The 17,456-nt window shown below is 39.7% G+C and overlaps 1 protein-coding gene across 2 annotated transcripts in view; it reads right to left on the bottom strand.

Moving 5' to 3' along the window:
• PCCA (propionyl-CoA carboxylase alpha subunit) overlaps nucleotides 1-17,456 on the bottom strand; it is a 365,509-nt gene that overhangs the window by 80,790 nt on the left and 267,263 nt on the right. For both annotated transcript variants that reach the window (XM_021065866.1, XM_021065867.1), the window contains one exon: nucleotides 1,187-1,285. In XM_021065866.1, coding sequence (XP_020921525.1) covers nucleotides 1,187-1,285 — 99 coding nt within the window. The remainder of the gene's footprint in view (nucleotides 1-1,186; nucleotides 1,286-17,456) is intronic.

Genomic DNA, 17,456 nt, shown 5'->3' with positions numbered 1-17,456 from the left:
ATATACTAATTGAACCTGGCTTGGAAATTAATTTAGTTATTAATATTTACTGGGAGAACCTGGAATCCTCTGCTCCACAGTCTCTAACAGAAGTGTATCTAAATCTGGTCTTCAGTAATCCTTATCTGCGATGTTCTTGATTTATCTACGTTTTAAACATCAGTTTCCTCTGTAAAATCAAGTTAAGGGAATGCAAAAACATTTTCATTGAAAAGAAAAAGGAATGAGCATTTAATGCGATGGAGGGTTTAGGATTTTTATTCGCACATAACATGATAGCCACATGCTCTGTGGTGTTTCCTTCAGTTTTTCCTGGACCTCAACTGTGCAGCGAGGTAAAGAAATTTTGGCAAACTCTCTTTTCATAATCTTCTACTTTAAAATGACGACACTGATTACAGAGAATATTCAATCAACTCTGGATTTCAAGGCATCTCCTCAATGCAATACATTTTATACAAATTAGGATTACTTAATTTTTTTTTTCTTTTTAGGGCTGCACCTGCAGCATATGGGAGTTCATAGGCGAGGGGTCCAATTGGAGCTGCAGATGCCAGCCTACACCACAGCCACAGCCACACAGGATCCAAGCCGCATCTGCAACCTACACCACAGCTCACAGCAACGCTGGGTCCTTAACCCACTGAGGAAGGCCAGGGAGCGAACTCACATCCTCATGGATCCTAATTGGGTTTGTAACCCACTGAAGCACAATGGGAACTCCCAGGGTTACTTAATTTTTAAAAGGCGCCAATGTGGAAGTCAGCCTGAACAGCTCATGTTTCTGCTGATCTAATAACACACAACTTCAATTACAGAGGAAAGAAAAGAAACAAAGTAAGTCTCATTTTACAACAAAACCCCACAACAGTGAAAAAACAAAAAACACACAAAAAAAACCACCTGCTAATCTACTATTTTCAGAAAAGCATGCAGGATGCTATATTTATAACAACATATAATACATAACCTTCCTTGGTGCTTGAAAAAGGGACACATTGACTCCTCAGAATAAGACTCTGCTCAAGAGCCTCTAAAATAAGAAAAAATGTTTTCAACTCTAAAACGTATGAAGTGGATCAAATATGGCTCTTCCCTGCTCTGTCTGTAAGCATGAACCACACAGGCTCTGGTAAGGACTTTGGACTTGCCGGAGCCCTCTGAGAAACCCCATCAGAACACCTACCTGTATTGTCCTCTGAGTGCCATCAATGCTGACGGACAATAAGGGTGAAGCCAGGTTCCATGTGCTGGTCACGTTGAGTTTCGACCCATCAACTTCCACCTGTTGTGACACAAAGAAGACTGTTACCATGAAGAAAGACAGAAAACTGAGCTCAAGTTCATTGCTGCATACAAAGCAGCAGCCATTTTAAACAGATGGCTCCCCAAACAACCTGTCATGTTTACTGCTCCCGCCATGAAAGACAGGGTCCAACGAGAGTCTTCTTAGCCATCTCTGGGGAGAGGTGAAGGACCTGGGCACAGCTGCCTCTGGGTACTGAGGTTTCAAGTGATTTCCAGTAAGTAACAAACAGCCTTCTAACTCTAAACCTATCTGGACATGCTACATTTACTGCAATTAGACAAGTAATGCATATAAATTCCAGTGACATTTTGCAACCCACACAACAGGGCTTGCATATAATATTCTCTCCAAGGACCAAGAAAGAACTTTTTCTGTGTTCATTTTAATGAAGGACTATGCATTGTTATCTTAATTAAACAGAAGCTTTAATTAGCTGAAATTCTTTGGTGTTGAATATTAAAAGTCCATTTGAACTTTGCAAATTCTGTCATATGTGTGTCCATCGAAAATGACTAATTTCATCAAGTCATCATTCATGAAATTACCAAAAAGCCCATAATCTTTTAAAATATTCAGATATTCTTAACAGAAAAATTTTAATATCCAAATAAATAAAAGTAATTGAAAGAAAAAAAATCAAGGCTAAAAGTACTGTTCTTTATTTCTTCCTTTTCACTCACTCACCCCTTAACACCTCAATACAAGATAAGAACAAATAACATTATTGTTTCAAATCCACAGTAAATAACACAACAATATTTAAGTTTGCTAAAGTTCCAAAATAAACCTGTGGCACAGCTAAGATGTATATAATCCTTAACAATCCCTTTATGACCAACACTTAAAAGCTGCTCGTTCATTAAAAGAAGACACACAGACTGACACTGTTTACAAGAATATGTGTGTACCTCTGTTTGTTTGTTTATTTATTGTCTTTTTAGGGCAGCACCCACGGCACTTGGAGGTTCCCAGGCTAGGGGTCCACTTGGAGCTGTAGCTGCCGGCCTACACCGGATCCGAGCCACGCCACAGCAACTCAGGATTCGAGCCACGCCTGTGACCTACACCCTAGCTCAAGGCAACGCCAGATTCTTAACTGACTGAGCGAGGCCAGGGATCGAACCCACGTCCTCATGGATACTAGTCAGGTTCGTGAACCACTGAGCCATGATGGGAATTCCCTGTGTATTTAGATAGGTATTCATGTACATGTATTTCCCCAACAGTGGGATCACAAAGTCTAAAAACAAAGGAATGTTACTGCCTATGTAACGAAGTATCAGTAGGATGTATATCATGCACTGGCTTTTATTTCCGGGTTCAGTGGCCTCCCTGTATACAGTTCAGCAACAGGGAAGAAAAAACAATGGCTTTGGAGTGACTTGGGTCTCACCTGACATTGTTGTTTCACCAAGTTAAAGGTGTTTACTAAGCTGGAGTATTTAACCTCTTTGAACTTCAGTTTCCAAACCATAATAAAATGAAAATAAAAATAGCTACCTAAGAGAGGGCTATAAAGATTAAGTAAGTTAATATACAAAGTCTCTACCAATACGCTGGTCAAGGACGGTCCTAAATATTTTCTCTCTTCCCATCCACAATGCTTGTACCGTCCCCCCCGTAAACTAGTTTTAAATATAAGGTCAGATAATCACACTATACCATCTATTACTTACCATTAAAATACTACATGATAAAGATCTGAGAAACAGAAATACATTTTAAATTATCCTATTTAGCCCATCCCCCCAAATTAAGTACCTTTATATATAATGAAAAATTTCAAAAAAAAAGGTTGTTTTGCAAATATTAAATGCTAAACAAACTTCTAAAACTAAAAATGCTGCTTTAAAATGCTTCTAAATTTAAAAGTTTAAAAAAGTTCAATTATCAATTATATATAAATATTTTATTTGTTTAAAAAGTTAGAGGTTGCAAAAAAAGATTTTGAATGATAATGATTTGGAATGTGTGTTTGCTATTAATTTCAAACCGACAAGGATGACAGAATGAACATGCAATTGCCATCTTTAGGGCATATGAAGGAGAACTGAGAAAAGAACCCAATTCACTCAGATCATGTTAGAGGAGGAACCGATTTGCAACACCCTGAAATAAACCATTTTTATGATGTCTAAACAAAATGTGATATATCCATAAATGGAATATTATTTGGCAATTTAAAAGGAATGTGATATATCCATAAATGGAATATTATTTGGCAATTTAAAAGGAATGCGCAGTGGTTAATGAATCCGACTAGGAACCATGAGGTTGCAGGTTCGGTCTCTGCCCCTGCTCAGTGGGTTAACGATTCGGCGTTGCTGTGAGCTGTGGTGTAGGTTGCAGATGCGGCTCGGATCCCGCGTTGCTGTGGCTCTGGCGTAGGCTGGCAGCTACAGCTCCAATTCGACCCCTAGCCTGGGAACCTCCATATGCCGTGGGAGCGGCCCAAGAAATGGCAAAAAGACAAAAAAAAAAAAAAAAAATTAAATTAAATTAAAAAAAAGGAATGAAATACTAATATATGCTACAACGGCTGAACATTAAAACCACGCTAACTGCAAGATAGCAGTCACAGGAGACCACAAATTATATGGTTCTATTTATATGAAACATTCAGAATAGCAAAATCCATAAGAGACAGAAAGTAAACTAGCAGCTGCATTGAGCAAGGGGTGGGTGGGAATGGATGGGGAAATTGAAGAGCAATGGCTGTGGGTAATGGGCTTTCTTGTTTGGCATGATGAAATTGTCCTAAAATTGACTATAGTGATGGTTGCACAATTCTATGAATATACCATAAGCCACTGAATTATATGCTTAAATGAGTAAATTATATGGTATATAAATTATATCTCAATAAAGCTATTAAAAAATAAGTAAACAGATGAAAACATGGAGGTGGATTTTACTTTTTCAAAACCCAGAAGCAGCAGGGAGTTCCCTGGTGGTCTAGTGGTTAGAACTCAGTACTTTCATTGTTACAGCTCAGGTTGAATCCCTGGTCTGGGAACTGAGATCCCACATCAAGCCGCTATATGCCATGGCCAAAAACAAAAACAAAAAACAAACCAAAACCAGAAGCAGTATTTTGTGAGAAATTAAAGAAGACCTAAAAAATGGAGATTATATATAATATTCATGAATTAGAGTTTTAGTATGATTAAGATATATTTTTTTCTCCCAAACCGTTCTATATTCAATGTAATTCCAATCAAAAATACAGTAGGCTTTCTTTGTGATAAAACTAAGCTGATTCTAAAATATATATAGAAAAGCAAAAGCTATAACTAGTGAAGACAATTTTGAAAAACAAAATAAATTTGGAAAACATGTCACTTGATTTTAAGACTTTCCATAAAGTGATAGTAATCCAGCCACTTGGGTAAGAACAGACATATTCATTCACAGAACAAAATTGATAGTTCAGAGACCCATACATAAACGACTAGTTAATTTTCAAAAACAAGTACCAAGATATTAATTGGAGAAAGTATAGTTTGTCAATAATTAGCACTAAAACAATTGAATGTCCATATTTAAAAAAAATAAATCTTGGTCCTTATCCCTTATCATTTAAAAAAATCAACTCAATTAAAATTAAATGTAAAACCTAAAACTACAGAACTTCTGGAAGAAAACATGAGAGAATATCTTTACGACTTTGGGGAAGGTCAAGATTTCTTAGGACATACACAAAAAAAGTAAATTTTAAAGAAAAAAACCGAGGGATTGGATTTCATTAAATTATAAACTTCTACTTGAAAAGACCCTTTTAAGAAAAGTAAAGTCAAGCCGCAGGTTGTGAGAAAGTATATGCAAAACAAGGGACTTGTGTCCAAAATATACAAAGAACTTGTAACACAATAACAAAAAGAAGTTGTTTTTTTTTTAAGTGGACAAAAGAGTTGAACAGACACGTCATCAAAGAAGAGAGACAGATGACAAGCACACAGAGAGATATTCAACATTATTGGCTGACCATTAGGAAAAGGCAAATTAAAGCTATAATGAGGAGTTTCCCGTTGTGGCTCAGTGGAAACAAATCTGCCTAGGATCCCTGGCCTTGCTCAGGGGGTTAAGGATCCGGTGTTGCCATGAGCTGCAGTGTAGGTTGAAGATGTGGCTTGGATCCCACATTGCTGTGGCTGTGGTATAGACAGGCAGCTATAGCTCTGATTGGACCCCTAGCCTAGGAACATCCATATGCTGTGGGTGTGGCCCTAAAAAGACCAAAAAAAACCCCAAAAGGCTATAAGGAAAGAGTAAGTGCTACCATAGTGGCTAAAATTAAAGAGAGTGGTTTACTAAGAGCTAGCAAAGATGTAGAGTAATCTGAATTTTAATTCATTGCTGGTAGGAATGCAAAATAGGAGACCCACATTAGAATACCCCAGAGAACCGGAAAGATATGTACACACAAGGGCCTACACATGAATGCTCATACAAGCTTGTTTATGATGGCAGAATATATACAGCAGGATGTTTACATCAGCCGCAAACTGGGAAAAACCCAAAAGTCCAAATGAACTGACTAACAGGTAAACAAACATGGCACATCCACGCAATGAAAAAGTAACTAGTGGTAAGTATCTGAAAAACATTATGCTAAGAGAAAGAAGGCTGACACAAAGGTCTGCATACTATTATGATCCCATGTACACGACATTCGGCAGAAATCAGACCAGTGGTTGCTAGCGGCCAAGGGTAGGAGGGCGACTTTGACTAGGCAGGGCATGAGGGCACTTTAGGAGGTGATGGAAATGCCCTCCATCTTGATTTTGGTGGTGACAACTACACACATTTGTCAAAACTCAACCAAACCTCACAATTAAAAAGAGTACTTTTTTTCCCTACGGATTATAGTTCAATAAATCTGACTCTTAAAAACAAAAACAAGAGTTCCCATATGGCTCAGCAGGTTAAGGATCCGGCATTGTCACTAGTGCAGCAAAGGTTGCTGCTGCAGCATGGTTTTGATCCCCAGGCCAGGAACATCTGCATGCCGCAGGTGTGGACCAAACAAAAAAGGTGAGACAACATATGAAAAATACCTCTTCGAAAACTGAAAACAATGTTTTTAAAAGTACCTTTGATTTATCGTCCCTTCCTGGTAGATTTCTCTCCCTGCATCCTCTGCTCCAGGATGAGTAGATGTGAATGTTAATGTGGCAGGGAGGAAAGAACCAAAGTTCTTTCCAGACAGAAACTTGAAATTTAAATGACACGAGGGAAGAGGCAGCAGATGGAGAGATCAGAGTCCCTCCATTCTCTCTCTTTCATCGACCCTTGGGAACAGGTAGGGGGTGGCAGAGGAGAGAGACAGTATTCTGATTGCTATCAAGTACCCTAAAAAAAATACGTGGACCAGAGGTCTACTTCTGGAACACAGTCGAGGGGAGGCTGCAGGCTTCTGGGAAAGCCCAGTACTTTGTTTAATGCACTCCTAACACAGCGTGGGAGTAATAGTATAGCACTGATGGAGGGACAGGCTGGAAAGATGGCCCCAGTACATTGTGGCAATCCAGAAGTTTCTACCCATCTTGCTCAGATGACTAGAGAAGGTCTGGGTCACGATAAAGACCACCTCGTACTGGGGACTCCATGATGGAAGGCAAATTGTAACCAGGCCTATGGGTAGCAGAAGCCTCGTCGATGACAAATAGGACCAAGAGTCACCAGTCAAGGTCCTTGCAGCAAAGTCTTTCAAGGACATTGTGGGTGTGAGTTCTGTGACCCACATCCATAGTCATGAGGATAATATGACCACGCTTCCAGAGGCCCCTCTCACATGCACCCAGAGTCCATACTCGGGCTTACCCTGAGGTACCACAGTACCTGAAACAAACTAGCTAAACCCAAAGACGCCAAGATCCTATTTATTAGCAAGTTTTTCTTCCCCCTTACCCCATACTAAAGATCATATGTGATCAAAAAACTACATTTCCCTGTACACTTGATAAGTAAAGAGTATAAATTTGCAGCTTCACTCTAGAACTCAAGTGAGTTATCACAGCTCCAAATCATAAACTATGAAACTATCTGCAAATTTTAAATGAGGGTAGAGAACATGCTCAAAGCCACCCCATGCCTCTACGGCCTCAAGAAGTAAACGTAATTCTCCCAAAACACCCATAATTCTGAACAGCAGATGTAATGATTCTACTGATGCTCATTAGATGAGTGAAATCTCAATATGAGTATAAGCCATAGGAGAAGCAGGATATATCTTTTTTTTTTTTTTTTTTTTTTGTCATTTTCTAGGACCGCACCCATGGCACATGGAGGTTCCCAGGCTAGGGGTCCAGTTGGAGCTGGAGCCGCTGGCCTACACCAGAGCCACAGCAATGTGGGATCTGAGCCGCGTCTGCAAGCCACACCACAGCTCACAGCAACACTGGATCCTTAACCCACTGAGCAAAGCCAGGAATCGAACCCACAACCTCATGGTTCCTAGTCAGACTCGTTAACCACTGAGCCATGATGGGAATTCCAGGATATATCTCTTTAAACAATGATTTAAATCCATAGAAAGGGGGGCCGACCACTGAAAAATTCTTGTTGTTATTTCTTACATATTATTTACAACTAATTCTTTAGCCAAGGTGACTGAAGTAGCAGATGTGGTGTAAGTGGTACTTCACTTTTACAGCACTGAGAACCTTACATAAACAACCACCCTATCTTTTCAGTGCCAAAAACAAAAGGAAAATGAAATCTAGGGCAAAGGAAACAACAGATTTGGTGAGAGGGTATCAGGGTAACAGGCCTGACAAGGAAAAGTTGCAGGCTGCCTATGCCTATAACCAGCTACCCTATTGCAACAAGAATAATAATCAGAAAACAGTCAATACTGGATCTCCGCATACAAGTTTCAAAAAAATTGTAAAAAGAGAAAGGTAAGTTAAGAGCATATAACATAAGAATTCCTCAGAGAAACACAGGAAGAGTTCAAATAAATAATTCTCCAAAGTCTCAAAGACAACCATAGAAAATGCGACCCTTCTTTAACAAAAAAAAAAAAAAAAAAGAGCTCAAAGAAGAAAAACAAAGGTTCAAAGAAGAAATTAGATGGCAACAGAAGGAAATGAAAGTCAAGAGGGTATAACTCCGAAAAAAATGAAGGGAAAAATAACATTATAGAGATAGAAGCCACATTAAGAAGCACCAAAAATAGGATAAATGTGACTAAAAAGAAAGACAAGGACTTAGAGAAATCATATAAAGCAAAACAGAAGAGACCAACAATATGAAAACAATTTTAGAGAAGACAGTTGATATAGAGGAGGAAAAAATGCGATTCAATGGACATACAAAAATCTTCTTCAAAAATACAAAGAAAGCCCTAGCCTGGGAACTTCCATATGCCGCGGCAGCGGCCCAAGAAATAGCAACAACAACAACAACAACAACAAAAAAGACAAAAAGACAAAAAAAAAAAAAATACAAAGAAAGAATAAATGTAGGTTAAAAGATAGGATAGGGTAAAGCTTTTCAAAATAAATAAAACCTTGAATTTGTAGATTGAGGATGCTTATGGAATTTTAAGAATTAAAAAAAAGAATTATGTGGTTATTCAGAAGAAACATAAGAAATCATGCACAAGCAAGGAAAAACTCAGGTCAACCTAATTTCTTAAGAGCAACCCTGATACAGAAGACCACAGAGCAATGTGGTGTAAGTATTAAAAAAAACCCAAAATGTTGTCCCCCAATATTTTCTTTTTATACCCAGCCAAGCTGTCCTTATAAAGTGTGTCATATAAATGTAAACTGTACCATAGAAAACCTTAGCACCTCGTCTTTAAAAGTAAGGAATTTCTGTTCTACTGATATGAAACCATCCCCAAGAAAATACATAATACTATATAAAAATGCTATCATTTACAAAAGAAAAAAAAACTTTGTGTGTTTTAAACGCACAGAATATCACTGGATAAATGTATAAGAGGAAGAGAGTGGCTGAGGGTCAAGGATGGAGCAGTAGCTTGCTTTTCACTGCAAACCCATTCATACTTTTGGAATTCTGTATATGTATAAAATCGTATATGTAAATCATATATTAAGAAAAGAAGTGTGCTTCTTTGTTATAGCATATAATCAATATGTACTTTAGACCTTTCACTAAGAACACACAATAAATAGCAGATGTTCTTTTAAAATTTCATTTTGGCTAACAGAGCAATACTCATTTCAATTTCTCTGGTTGTAGATTTTACAATATATTTTTGCAACGCATTTCAGACAATCTCTTTTTCTCAACTCTCTTTCTCATCTAAAAATGAGGGAGTTAAATCAGCAAAGGTGAAGTTCTCAAATTCCAGGGTTTTACCGCTGCAAAGCCCATTTACTTAAGATAGAGTTAGAGAGTTAATTTCTGATATGGCAAATTCCACTATTAGAAAGGGATTTTTGTTTTGCCCAAGTACCTCTGTTTGAGGTTGACAGTTTTAAAGATCTTTCCTTTAATAGTCAATAAAAGTTAACAAATTAAGTAAAATTTGGTGTGATGATAAAAATAAGACCAGGAGTGAAGTAACACACGACATGATACCCTAAGGCACATACTTCCTGCTGTGGCTTAGGCTCAGTCCTTGGCCCAGAAACTTCCACATGCCAGGCGCATTCCCGCTGCAATTTCACACTCTTCAGGGCAGAAAAATATTGTGGAGCTGTCCCAGCACTATGAAAACACTACAATATCTTAAATTATTTTAAAACTCTATACTTTACAAAAAATCCAAAGATACATCTCTATTTAGAAATACTAATTCAAACATAAAGATTCTATGTCTTTAGTTTAAACAGACATAGGACTCAAGTGCACAAATTTACATTAATTATCATGGAATACTGACCAACACTCTTGGCCGATGACTTTCCCTTTGCTTTGCCAAAATTAAAGCCATGACACATAAATGCTGTTATTTTCGTGCACCGTCAACCATCTTCTTTCCTTTCCTGGCATTCACACGCCGGCTGCTTCCTCTCTGCTTTCAAGCACATACAGGATGTTCCCATATTTGCAAAGCATGTGCACCTGGCCCACCATGCCGTCCAACTACCAAAGGATACCCTCTCCTCTTTTCTCTGACAGGTTCTAGAACAAGTGCTCTGTACCTATTTTCTTACCATGTGCCTTTCACCTTAACCGTCACAGTCTGGCTGCTAAGACTGTATTCTCAAAAGGTACAAATCTTCAGCAATTTTTTTTTTTTTTTTTTTTGGTCTTTTTGCCACGGCATATGGAGGTTCCCAGGCTAGAGGTTGAATCGGAGCTGTAGCCACTGGCCCACGCAGAGCCACAGCAACGTGGGATCCGAGCTGCGTCCGCGACCTACACTACAACTCACGGCAACACCAGATCCTTAACCCACTGAGCAAGGCCAGAGATTGAACCCGCAACCTCATGGTTCCTAGTCGGATTCGTTAATCACTGAGCCACGACGGGAACTCCCCTTTGGGGATTTTTACACTCACTTCTTAATCCTCGTTATTCTTTACTTCACAGCAGGAAGGAAGACCGAAGAGGTGCTCTTTAAGCTAAGATCCAAGGAGTGACTAGGAATTAATATGGTTCGCGGGTAGGTGGGCCTATCCGGAGAGAATGACACATGGGAAAAAGATCCCTGAGGCTGGAAAGAGCTTTGCTTATTTGAAACCAGTGAGCACAAGACAGGAGCCCAAGGGGAGCACAGCTCCCAGGGACAGTATGGAGCGAAGGAAACATGAAGGGATTCCAACTGGAGAGCAACAGCAGTAGCTTTAGGTTTTTGGTTTTTTAGGGCCACACCCGCGGCATATATTGATTCCCAGGTTAGGGGTCTAATCCAAGCTACAGCTGCCGATTCTTCACCAAGGATCCCTACACCACAGCAATGCCAGACCCAAGCCGCGTCAGTGACCTACACCACAGCTCATGACAACGCCAGATCCTTAAACCACTCAGCAGAGGCAGGGATCGAACCCACGTCCTCATGGATTCTAGTCAGGTTTGTTACCAGTGAACCACAACAGGAACTCTAAGCTTTGTATTTTTAAAAGATCATTCTGGCTACAGTTTGGAGAATATGCACTAAAGATAAAAATGATGGGGAGCAGGTCTAGATCCTTGGTGGAAGAGAGCAGCATATTCAGGAGTAACTAAACTGGGAAGGGAAAGTGGGCCGTGTGAACAGAGAGGTCAAGATATGAAAGAGTCACGGAGGAAAAGGGAGAAGAGGAAGCATTTCGGAAAGGAGGCAAAACTGCCGCGCAGTGTTCCAAGCCCAGCTGCAGGGGCCACTGTGCACAGGTGACGGGTGGCCTGGCCCCTGGGGTGTGCTGACTGCAGCGATGCTCGGGTACCTCGTCTGAGGTAGGCACGGAGAAGCGGGAGGCTGAGTTCATGTGACTTTGGGGTTGAAGGAAGCATAAAGGGGCTGAAGAAGTTAAGAGCATTTGTAAGTGAATGGCTGTCATTACAGGTCAGGGAATAAGCTGGATAAATGGTACAAGAGGAGTGGGATCCACGGATGGTGGGAAACATAAGGACTAGAGGTTGTGCGAGGGAGCGAGACAGAGCATGACCCCGCTGCAAGCCTTCGGTTGCGGAGGGATGCGGGGAATCTGAGGCTGCAGGAGAAGGGGAGGTGGTGCTATAGACCTCTGACAGGAGCTGCTCCAAAGAACAAGGGTTTTGTCAGCGGAAGGGGAACGGTGGTCTAGAATGACCCTGGGCGGACCACAGAGCGTGTGGTCCGACAGGACACTGATCCGCAGGTTTCTTTCTGTGAAGGCGAGTGAGTGGCGGAATGTTCGGAGAAAAGCCTGAGAATCCAGGGGAGCAAGAGATACAGAAGGCGGGGTGGAAAAGGTTGAGAGGAAGCAGAGCCATTACACCCAAGAGCAGCAGAAACGGATTTAGGAGGAAAAGACGACTGAAGAGGCTTTCAAACTGCCCGCCTCACCCCACGTGCCCTGGCACACCTCGCCCAAGCCTGCCACCCCTCGCGCACAGACAACTGCAGGAGACCAGTCTGCCCAGATACATTCTTCCTGAGCTACAATCAGTTCTCACCAGAAGCAGAATAACCACCAAACGGATCATCTAAAAACTGGGATAAAGGGGAAATAAAGACAATGTGAGAACACCCAAATGGAGGGCCTGCCTGCTTCTGAAAAGCATAAACTCTAAAAAAGACGTGTAATAACTGCACTCTTTAGCATAAGGACACCATATTTCACAGCATTCTGTAATCATCTAAAGGTCATACTCTATCTAAAATATTGACATTATAAATTTGAATTAATCAGAGTGAGGCTATGGTGGGCGGATTTTATGAAATCCATCTCAACATGCTGTCTTTTCCGATAACTTTCCCTGGCTTACCCAAAGAGATCAGTTTAGCTAAAATTATTCATAATAAGAATATTTATGATGTTTAAAACAACAGGTCAAAGACATGATTTCTTTCCTAGCTCACGAAAGCATTTTCTCATAGTCAACCTGTAACTTTGCATTCTATTAAAAGCATTTAACTTCATTTGTGGCACAAATAATGTTGATGTGGAACGTTTTCCATGAGGTGTTTGGAACATTCGATTTTCCGATCTACGTAATCACAGGGGAAAAAGAAAGTACACACCCTAAATTAATTTGACATTTGAGAGAGATTACTTACATCCTTTACCATTAAAAACAAAAAAAGCACTTCCTCAGAGATGCCTCATGACACAGTTATAGCTTCTATTGGAGTAGACACCTGCTAAACCATTTTTTTCAACATTAGGAATGTAAAACTTACAAAACAAAATATTTGCCAGAAAGCATTTCCAAAAATAATAAAAATTGGGGAAGATACAAGTCTTCTTTGTCATACACAAATTCCAAACTCTTTCTTGTCATCAAATGTTAAGATGATTAGCACTGCACAGAATTAAATCTAAGATAAAAATCAAGGTATTCCACTGTTTAAAAAAGACTTTGATCATATACCTTGCTTCTATTTCTGAAAACAATATGAAGGATGAAAAAGACTTGTTAATCAGGCTATAACTAATTCTCAGAGAGGAATAACTAGTTTCTGCCCCTTTAATGGGCTCTCAGAGTTTATCTAAAAAAAATCACTCTGCACAAAAAAATGGAAAAAGATCTGCAGTTTTCTGATTAGACCATTAGGCTGGAAAGGATCCTGGAAATAATACACTCCAAATGCTCTCCTCCTTCTATTTCATATATAAGGAAATTATAGAGTCATATAAATTATGAGTTATAGAAGCAATTACCTTGCAGTTTTCAGAATATTTCACTTAAATCTACATCAAAACCAAAGAAACAAATGTAATCCAGTACTAAAATATTATGCTTATACATAGCAGTCACTTAGTGCATATTTTCCCTTGAAAGAAAAGACTTGATCTAGAGATAAATATACTTATTGATTCTTTTGGTTTTTATCTTTTAACTATTGCTAACAAAAATAAGATTATTAAATGTGTATCAAATTGAGGAAGTATATCCACACTCCTAACAGCAAAGAATGCCATTAAATTAAATTAATGCCACATTAATTAAAGTGGAATATTACCACCAATCAACATTATTATAGTTCACTGACTCCTACATAAACTGCTGCTAGATATGCAACACAAAATATACCTTTTAAAAAAATTCTCAAAGATACTGACAATAAGAAGCACATGGTTTTCCTACAATTTATATCTAATAACTTTACTAAGTTACTAGCCCCAACATTTATTTCTCAGGTAAAACTATGAGAAAAATAATTCAAGTATTTTTATTCTATTATAATAATAATTCTTAACACTTTAATATGAACCGTAAGTCTTATATCTTAATATAACACAAAAGAGTAGGTTTTATTTATCCTGTACTTCCATTTACTAAAATACTTTATTATTCCAAAATATAGTTATGATACCTCTTGTGCCCTTCTAGAGGGAAATGAGATGCTTGTTTTCTGAACACAAAAGGAGGCAACCATTTTTCAAAAGTTTCTTCTTTATCACCATCACTTTGGAAATAGTCTTTTGTTTTGCTCCCAAATATATATGTAATAATGACAAAAACATCAAGAGGAATTAGGCATAAAGATGGTGAAGACCTGCTAATCTGCCACAAAGATTACATTAGGTGTGCATGTGCTATAAATGAACTTAAATATATCTCAAAGGACGTGAACTGCAAAACAGATTTTAGGTACCCATCTACAGTCAGCCAGGTTGACCAGTTTCTGTTTAATTATCGCCTTGTTAATTGATCAGTAACAACTTGGATTTCAGTTGGATGGTTTTTTTTTTAAAACCCTACATTCTTTTGCCCACAGCTTAATTACAGTAGTACTTTCTTGTGGATTGGTGTGATAAGGTCATTTTCTGCAGATAATACTGTAAATTATCAGCATGATGAGTAACTCAAAGTAGACTGACTTAACAGAAGGAGCAACTTGAGCTGCCTTTACTTCTCCTACCAAATCTACCAAATCGTGGTGGAATCCTGTGTTTTCTATGCAGTATTGGGGTTAACAGTCGGAATGCTTGCATAGGAACCTCAGCCCCACAAGTTACCTCATTCGTTATGTCTGTTTCTTCATGTGCAAAATCTATTCTCACGGAGCGGTCGTGAGGAAAAAAGTCAAGTATGTGGAACAGATCTGGCACATAAGTCCTCAATAAATGCTAACTGTTTTGGTAGTTCGACCTACCAATACCACGGATTCTTCCCACAATAACCATCATTCTCCGTCGATTTCTTTTCTTTTGGAACGTTTGCTTGTTCCTCTGTATTTCTCATTCTTCCATAAAGACCTCCTCCGTTATGTACCCTTCTAACTCCATCCGATTCCCATGACCGTTTATTTTGCTTTTCATATGTGTTTTGCTACCACAGATAGCCCCAGTTAAGTCCCACCACCCACCACAGAACCCGCACATGGTCTAAGCAAGCGCCAGGGCTTTACAACAACGTCCAGGTCTTCCCTCTCCCAAATCCCCGTAGCTGCACTCGGAGTGTGCCAGGTCCCAGTCTTACCTGCGCTATTTAGTATCTGTGACTACCTGACATCCTGGTGCTATGCTTAGACGCGCACTGTTTGTCCTAACAGACCATTTCTCCTGGCCAAAAGCATATTTGATATTCTGTTTTCTATATTCTTATCGACCAAAGATTATTCAGCAGTTCTGTCCTCTTAGCCTCTGTAGCCTTCAGTGACTTGACTCCTGTTACATACACTAAGATATTATTATCTCTTTTTTCACACTGCAATACCAGCAACATACATTTGAGAGTTTTATGTTTTTGTCCTTTTTTTCTCTTTTTACTGCTGCATCTATGGCACATGGAACTTCCTGGGCCGGGGTCAAACCGGAGCTGCAGCTGAGGCCTATGCCACAGCCATGACAACACCAGATCCGAGCTGCATCTGTGACCTATACTACAGCTTGGTGCAACGCGGGATCCTTAACCTACTGAGTGAGGCCAGGGATTGAACCCGCATCCTCACAGAGACTACATCAGGTCCTTAACCTGCTGAGCCACAACAGGAACTCCTTATGTTTGTATCTTAAAATTACAGTGACAAATTCACTACCCCCCAAATTTGTATACATTTTATGGCCTTAAAATGTCTCATAAGTCACAAATTTAATAACGTTTTACGACGAGGAACATAAAATAACTTGCCAATTTTCCATTTCTTTGTTTCTTTCATGGTTTACACCAATTTCCTTGATAGATAAAGATCAGATGCAGGAACTGACACCTAAGACCTATTTTTCAAATCCATTCAGTGAATAAGATAACAGTCTGTCATTTATTCTGCAAGCGTCAGTTACATTTCACAGAAGACCCTGGTCAAATCTAACTGTCCATTCAACCGATCGTAATAAATAATGCACTTGCAAAGAGTCAGGAAGGCAGCTTATGAGCCCTATAAACCATTGGTATAATCATACTAGTAATTAAGGTCCACCAATATTTCTTCTTTGGTCCTAACAGGAAATGGAGAAAAGGTGTAATCAATTTCTACCACACTAATGAATGGCCTGGGAAAGTATTTCTTTTCATCTTGTTTCTTTCCTGTGAAATAATTTCAATATACATAACAATTATAGCACTGGCACATCAAGCTCACATTTTCCCAGTTGTTAAATTTTTGTCAGTAAAGAATAAGTGTTTATGAGGAGTTCCCGTCGTGGCTCAGCGGCCAACGAATCCGACGAGCATCCATGAGCTTTCGGGTTCAATCCCTGGCCTTGCTGAGTGGGTTAAGGATCCGACGTTGCTGTGGCTCTGGTGTAGGCCGGTGGCTACAGCTCCAATTAGACCCCTAGCCTAGGAACCTCCATATGCTGTGGGTGTGGCCCCAGAAAAGACAAAAAAAAAGAAAAGAAAAGAATAAGTGTTATGATGTTTCATTGCCTTTTAAAACTCCGGCATGCATCCCTAAGCACAGGGACAGTCCCCATGCATAAGCCCAGTACAACCAGCAAGATCAGAAAGTTAACACTGACCTAGTATTACTACTGAATCCACAAACTCTGTTCAAATATTACCAATTGCCCCAAGAATGGCCTTCATGGTATGTCCAGGACCTAACTGAGGCTCCTGTATTTAGTTGTCAGCCCTCCTCTCTCTCATTCTCTCTCCCTACCCACCTCATCCCTTTTTGGACAGGTTTTTTAAAATAAGACTTATTTTTGTCAGGTCTCTTTGGTCTCTGTCCATCTGGAACATTTCCTGAACTTGATTTGTCTGTCATGACCTTGACTTTTTTTTTTTTTTTTTTTTTGTCTTTTGTCCTTTTAGGGCTGCACCCACGGCATATGGAAATTCCCAGGCCAGGGGTCGAATAGGAGCTGCAGCTGCTGGCCTACGCCACAGCCATAGCAATGCCAGATCTGAGCTGCATCTTCGACCTACAGCACAGCTCACAGCAATGCTGGATCCCCAACCCAGTGAGAGAGGCCAGGAACTGAACCCACAACTCCGTGGTTCCTAGTCGGATTCTTTTCCACTGTGCCATGACGGGAACAGTTCCTTTGCAGAGCGTCTCTGAATCTGGCAGACTGTTGCCTCATGTTAATGCATGTTCACCAGGACTATACAGAAGTGATGCTGTACTTCATTCGGCATCATACCAGGA

The sequence above is a fragment of the Sus scrofa genome, chromosome 11, assembly GCF_000003025.6.
Source record: "Sus scrofa isolate TJ Tabasco breed Duroc chromosome 11, Sscrofa11.1, whole genome shotgun sequence".
In the NCBI taxonomy this organism is placed as follows: domain Eukaryota; kingdom Metazoa; phylum Chordata; class Mammalia; order Artiodactyla; family Suidae; genus Sus; species Sus scrofa.
This window is presented reverse-complemented; position numbering and strand designations above follow the sequence as displayed.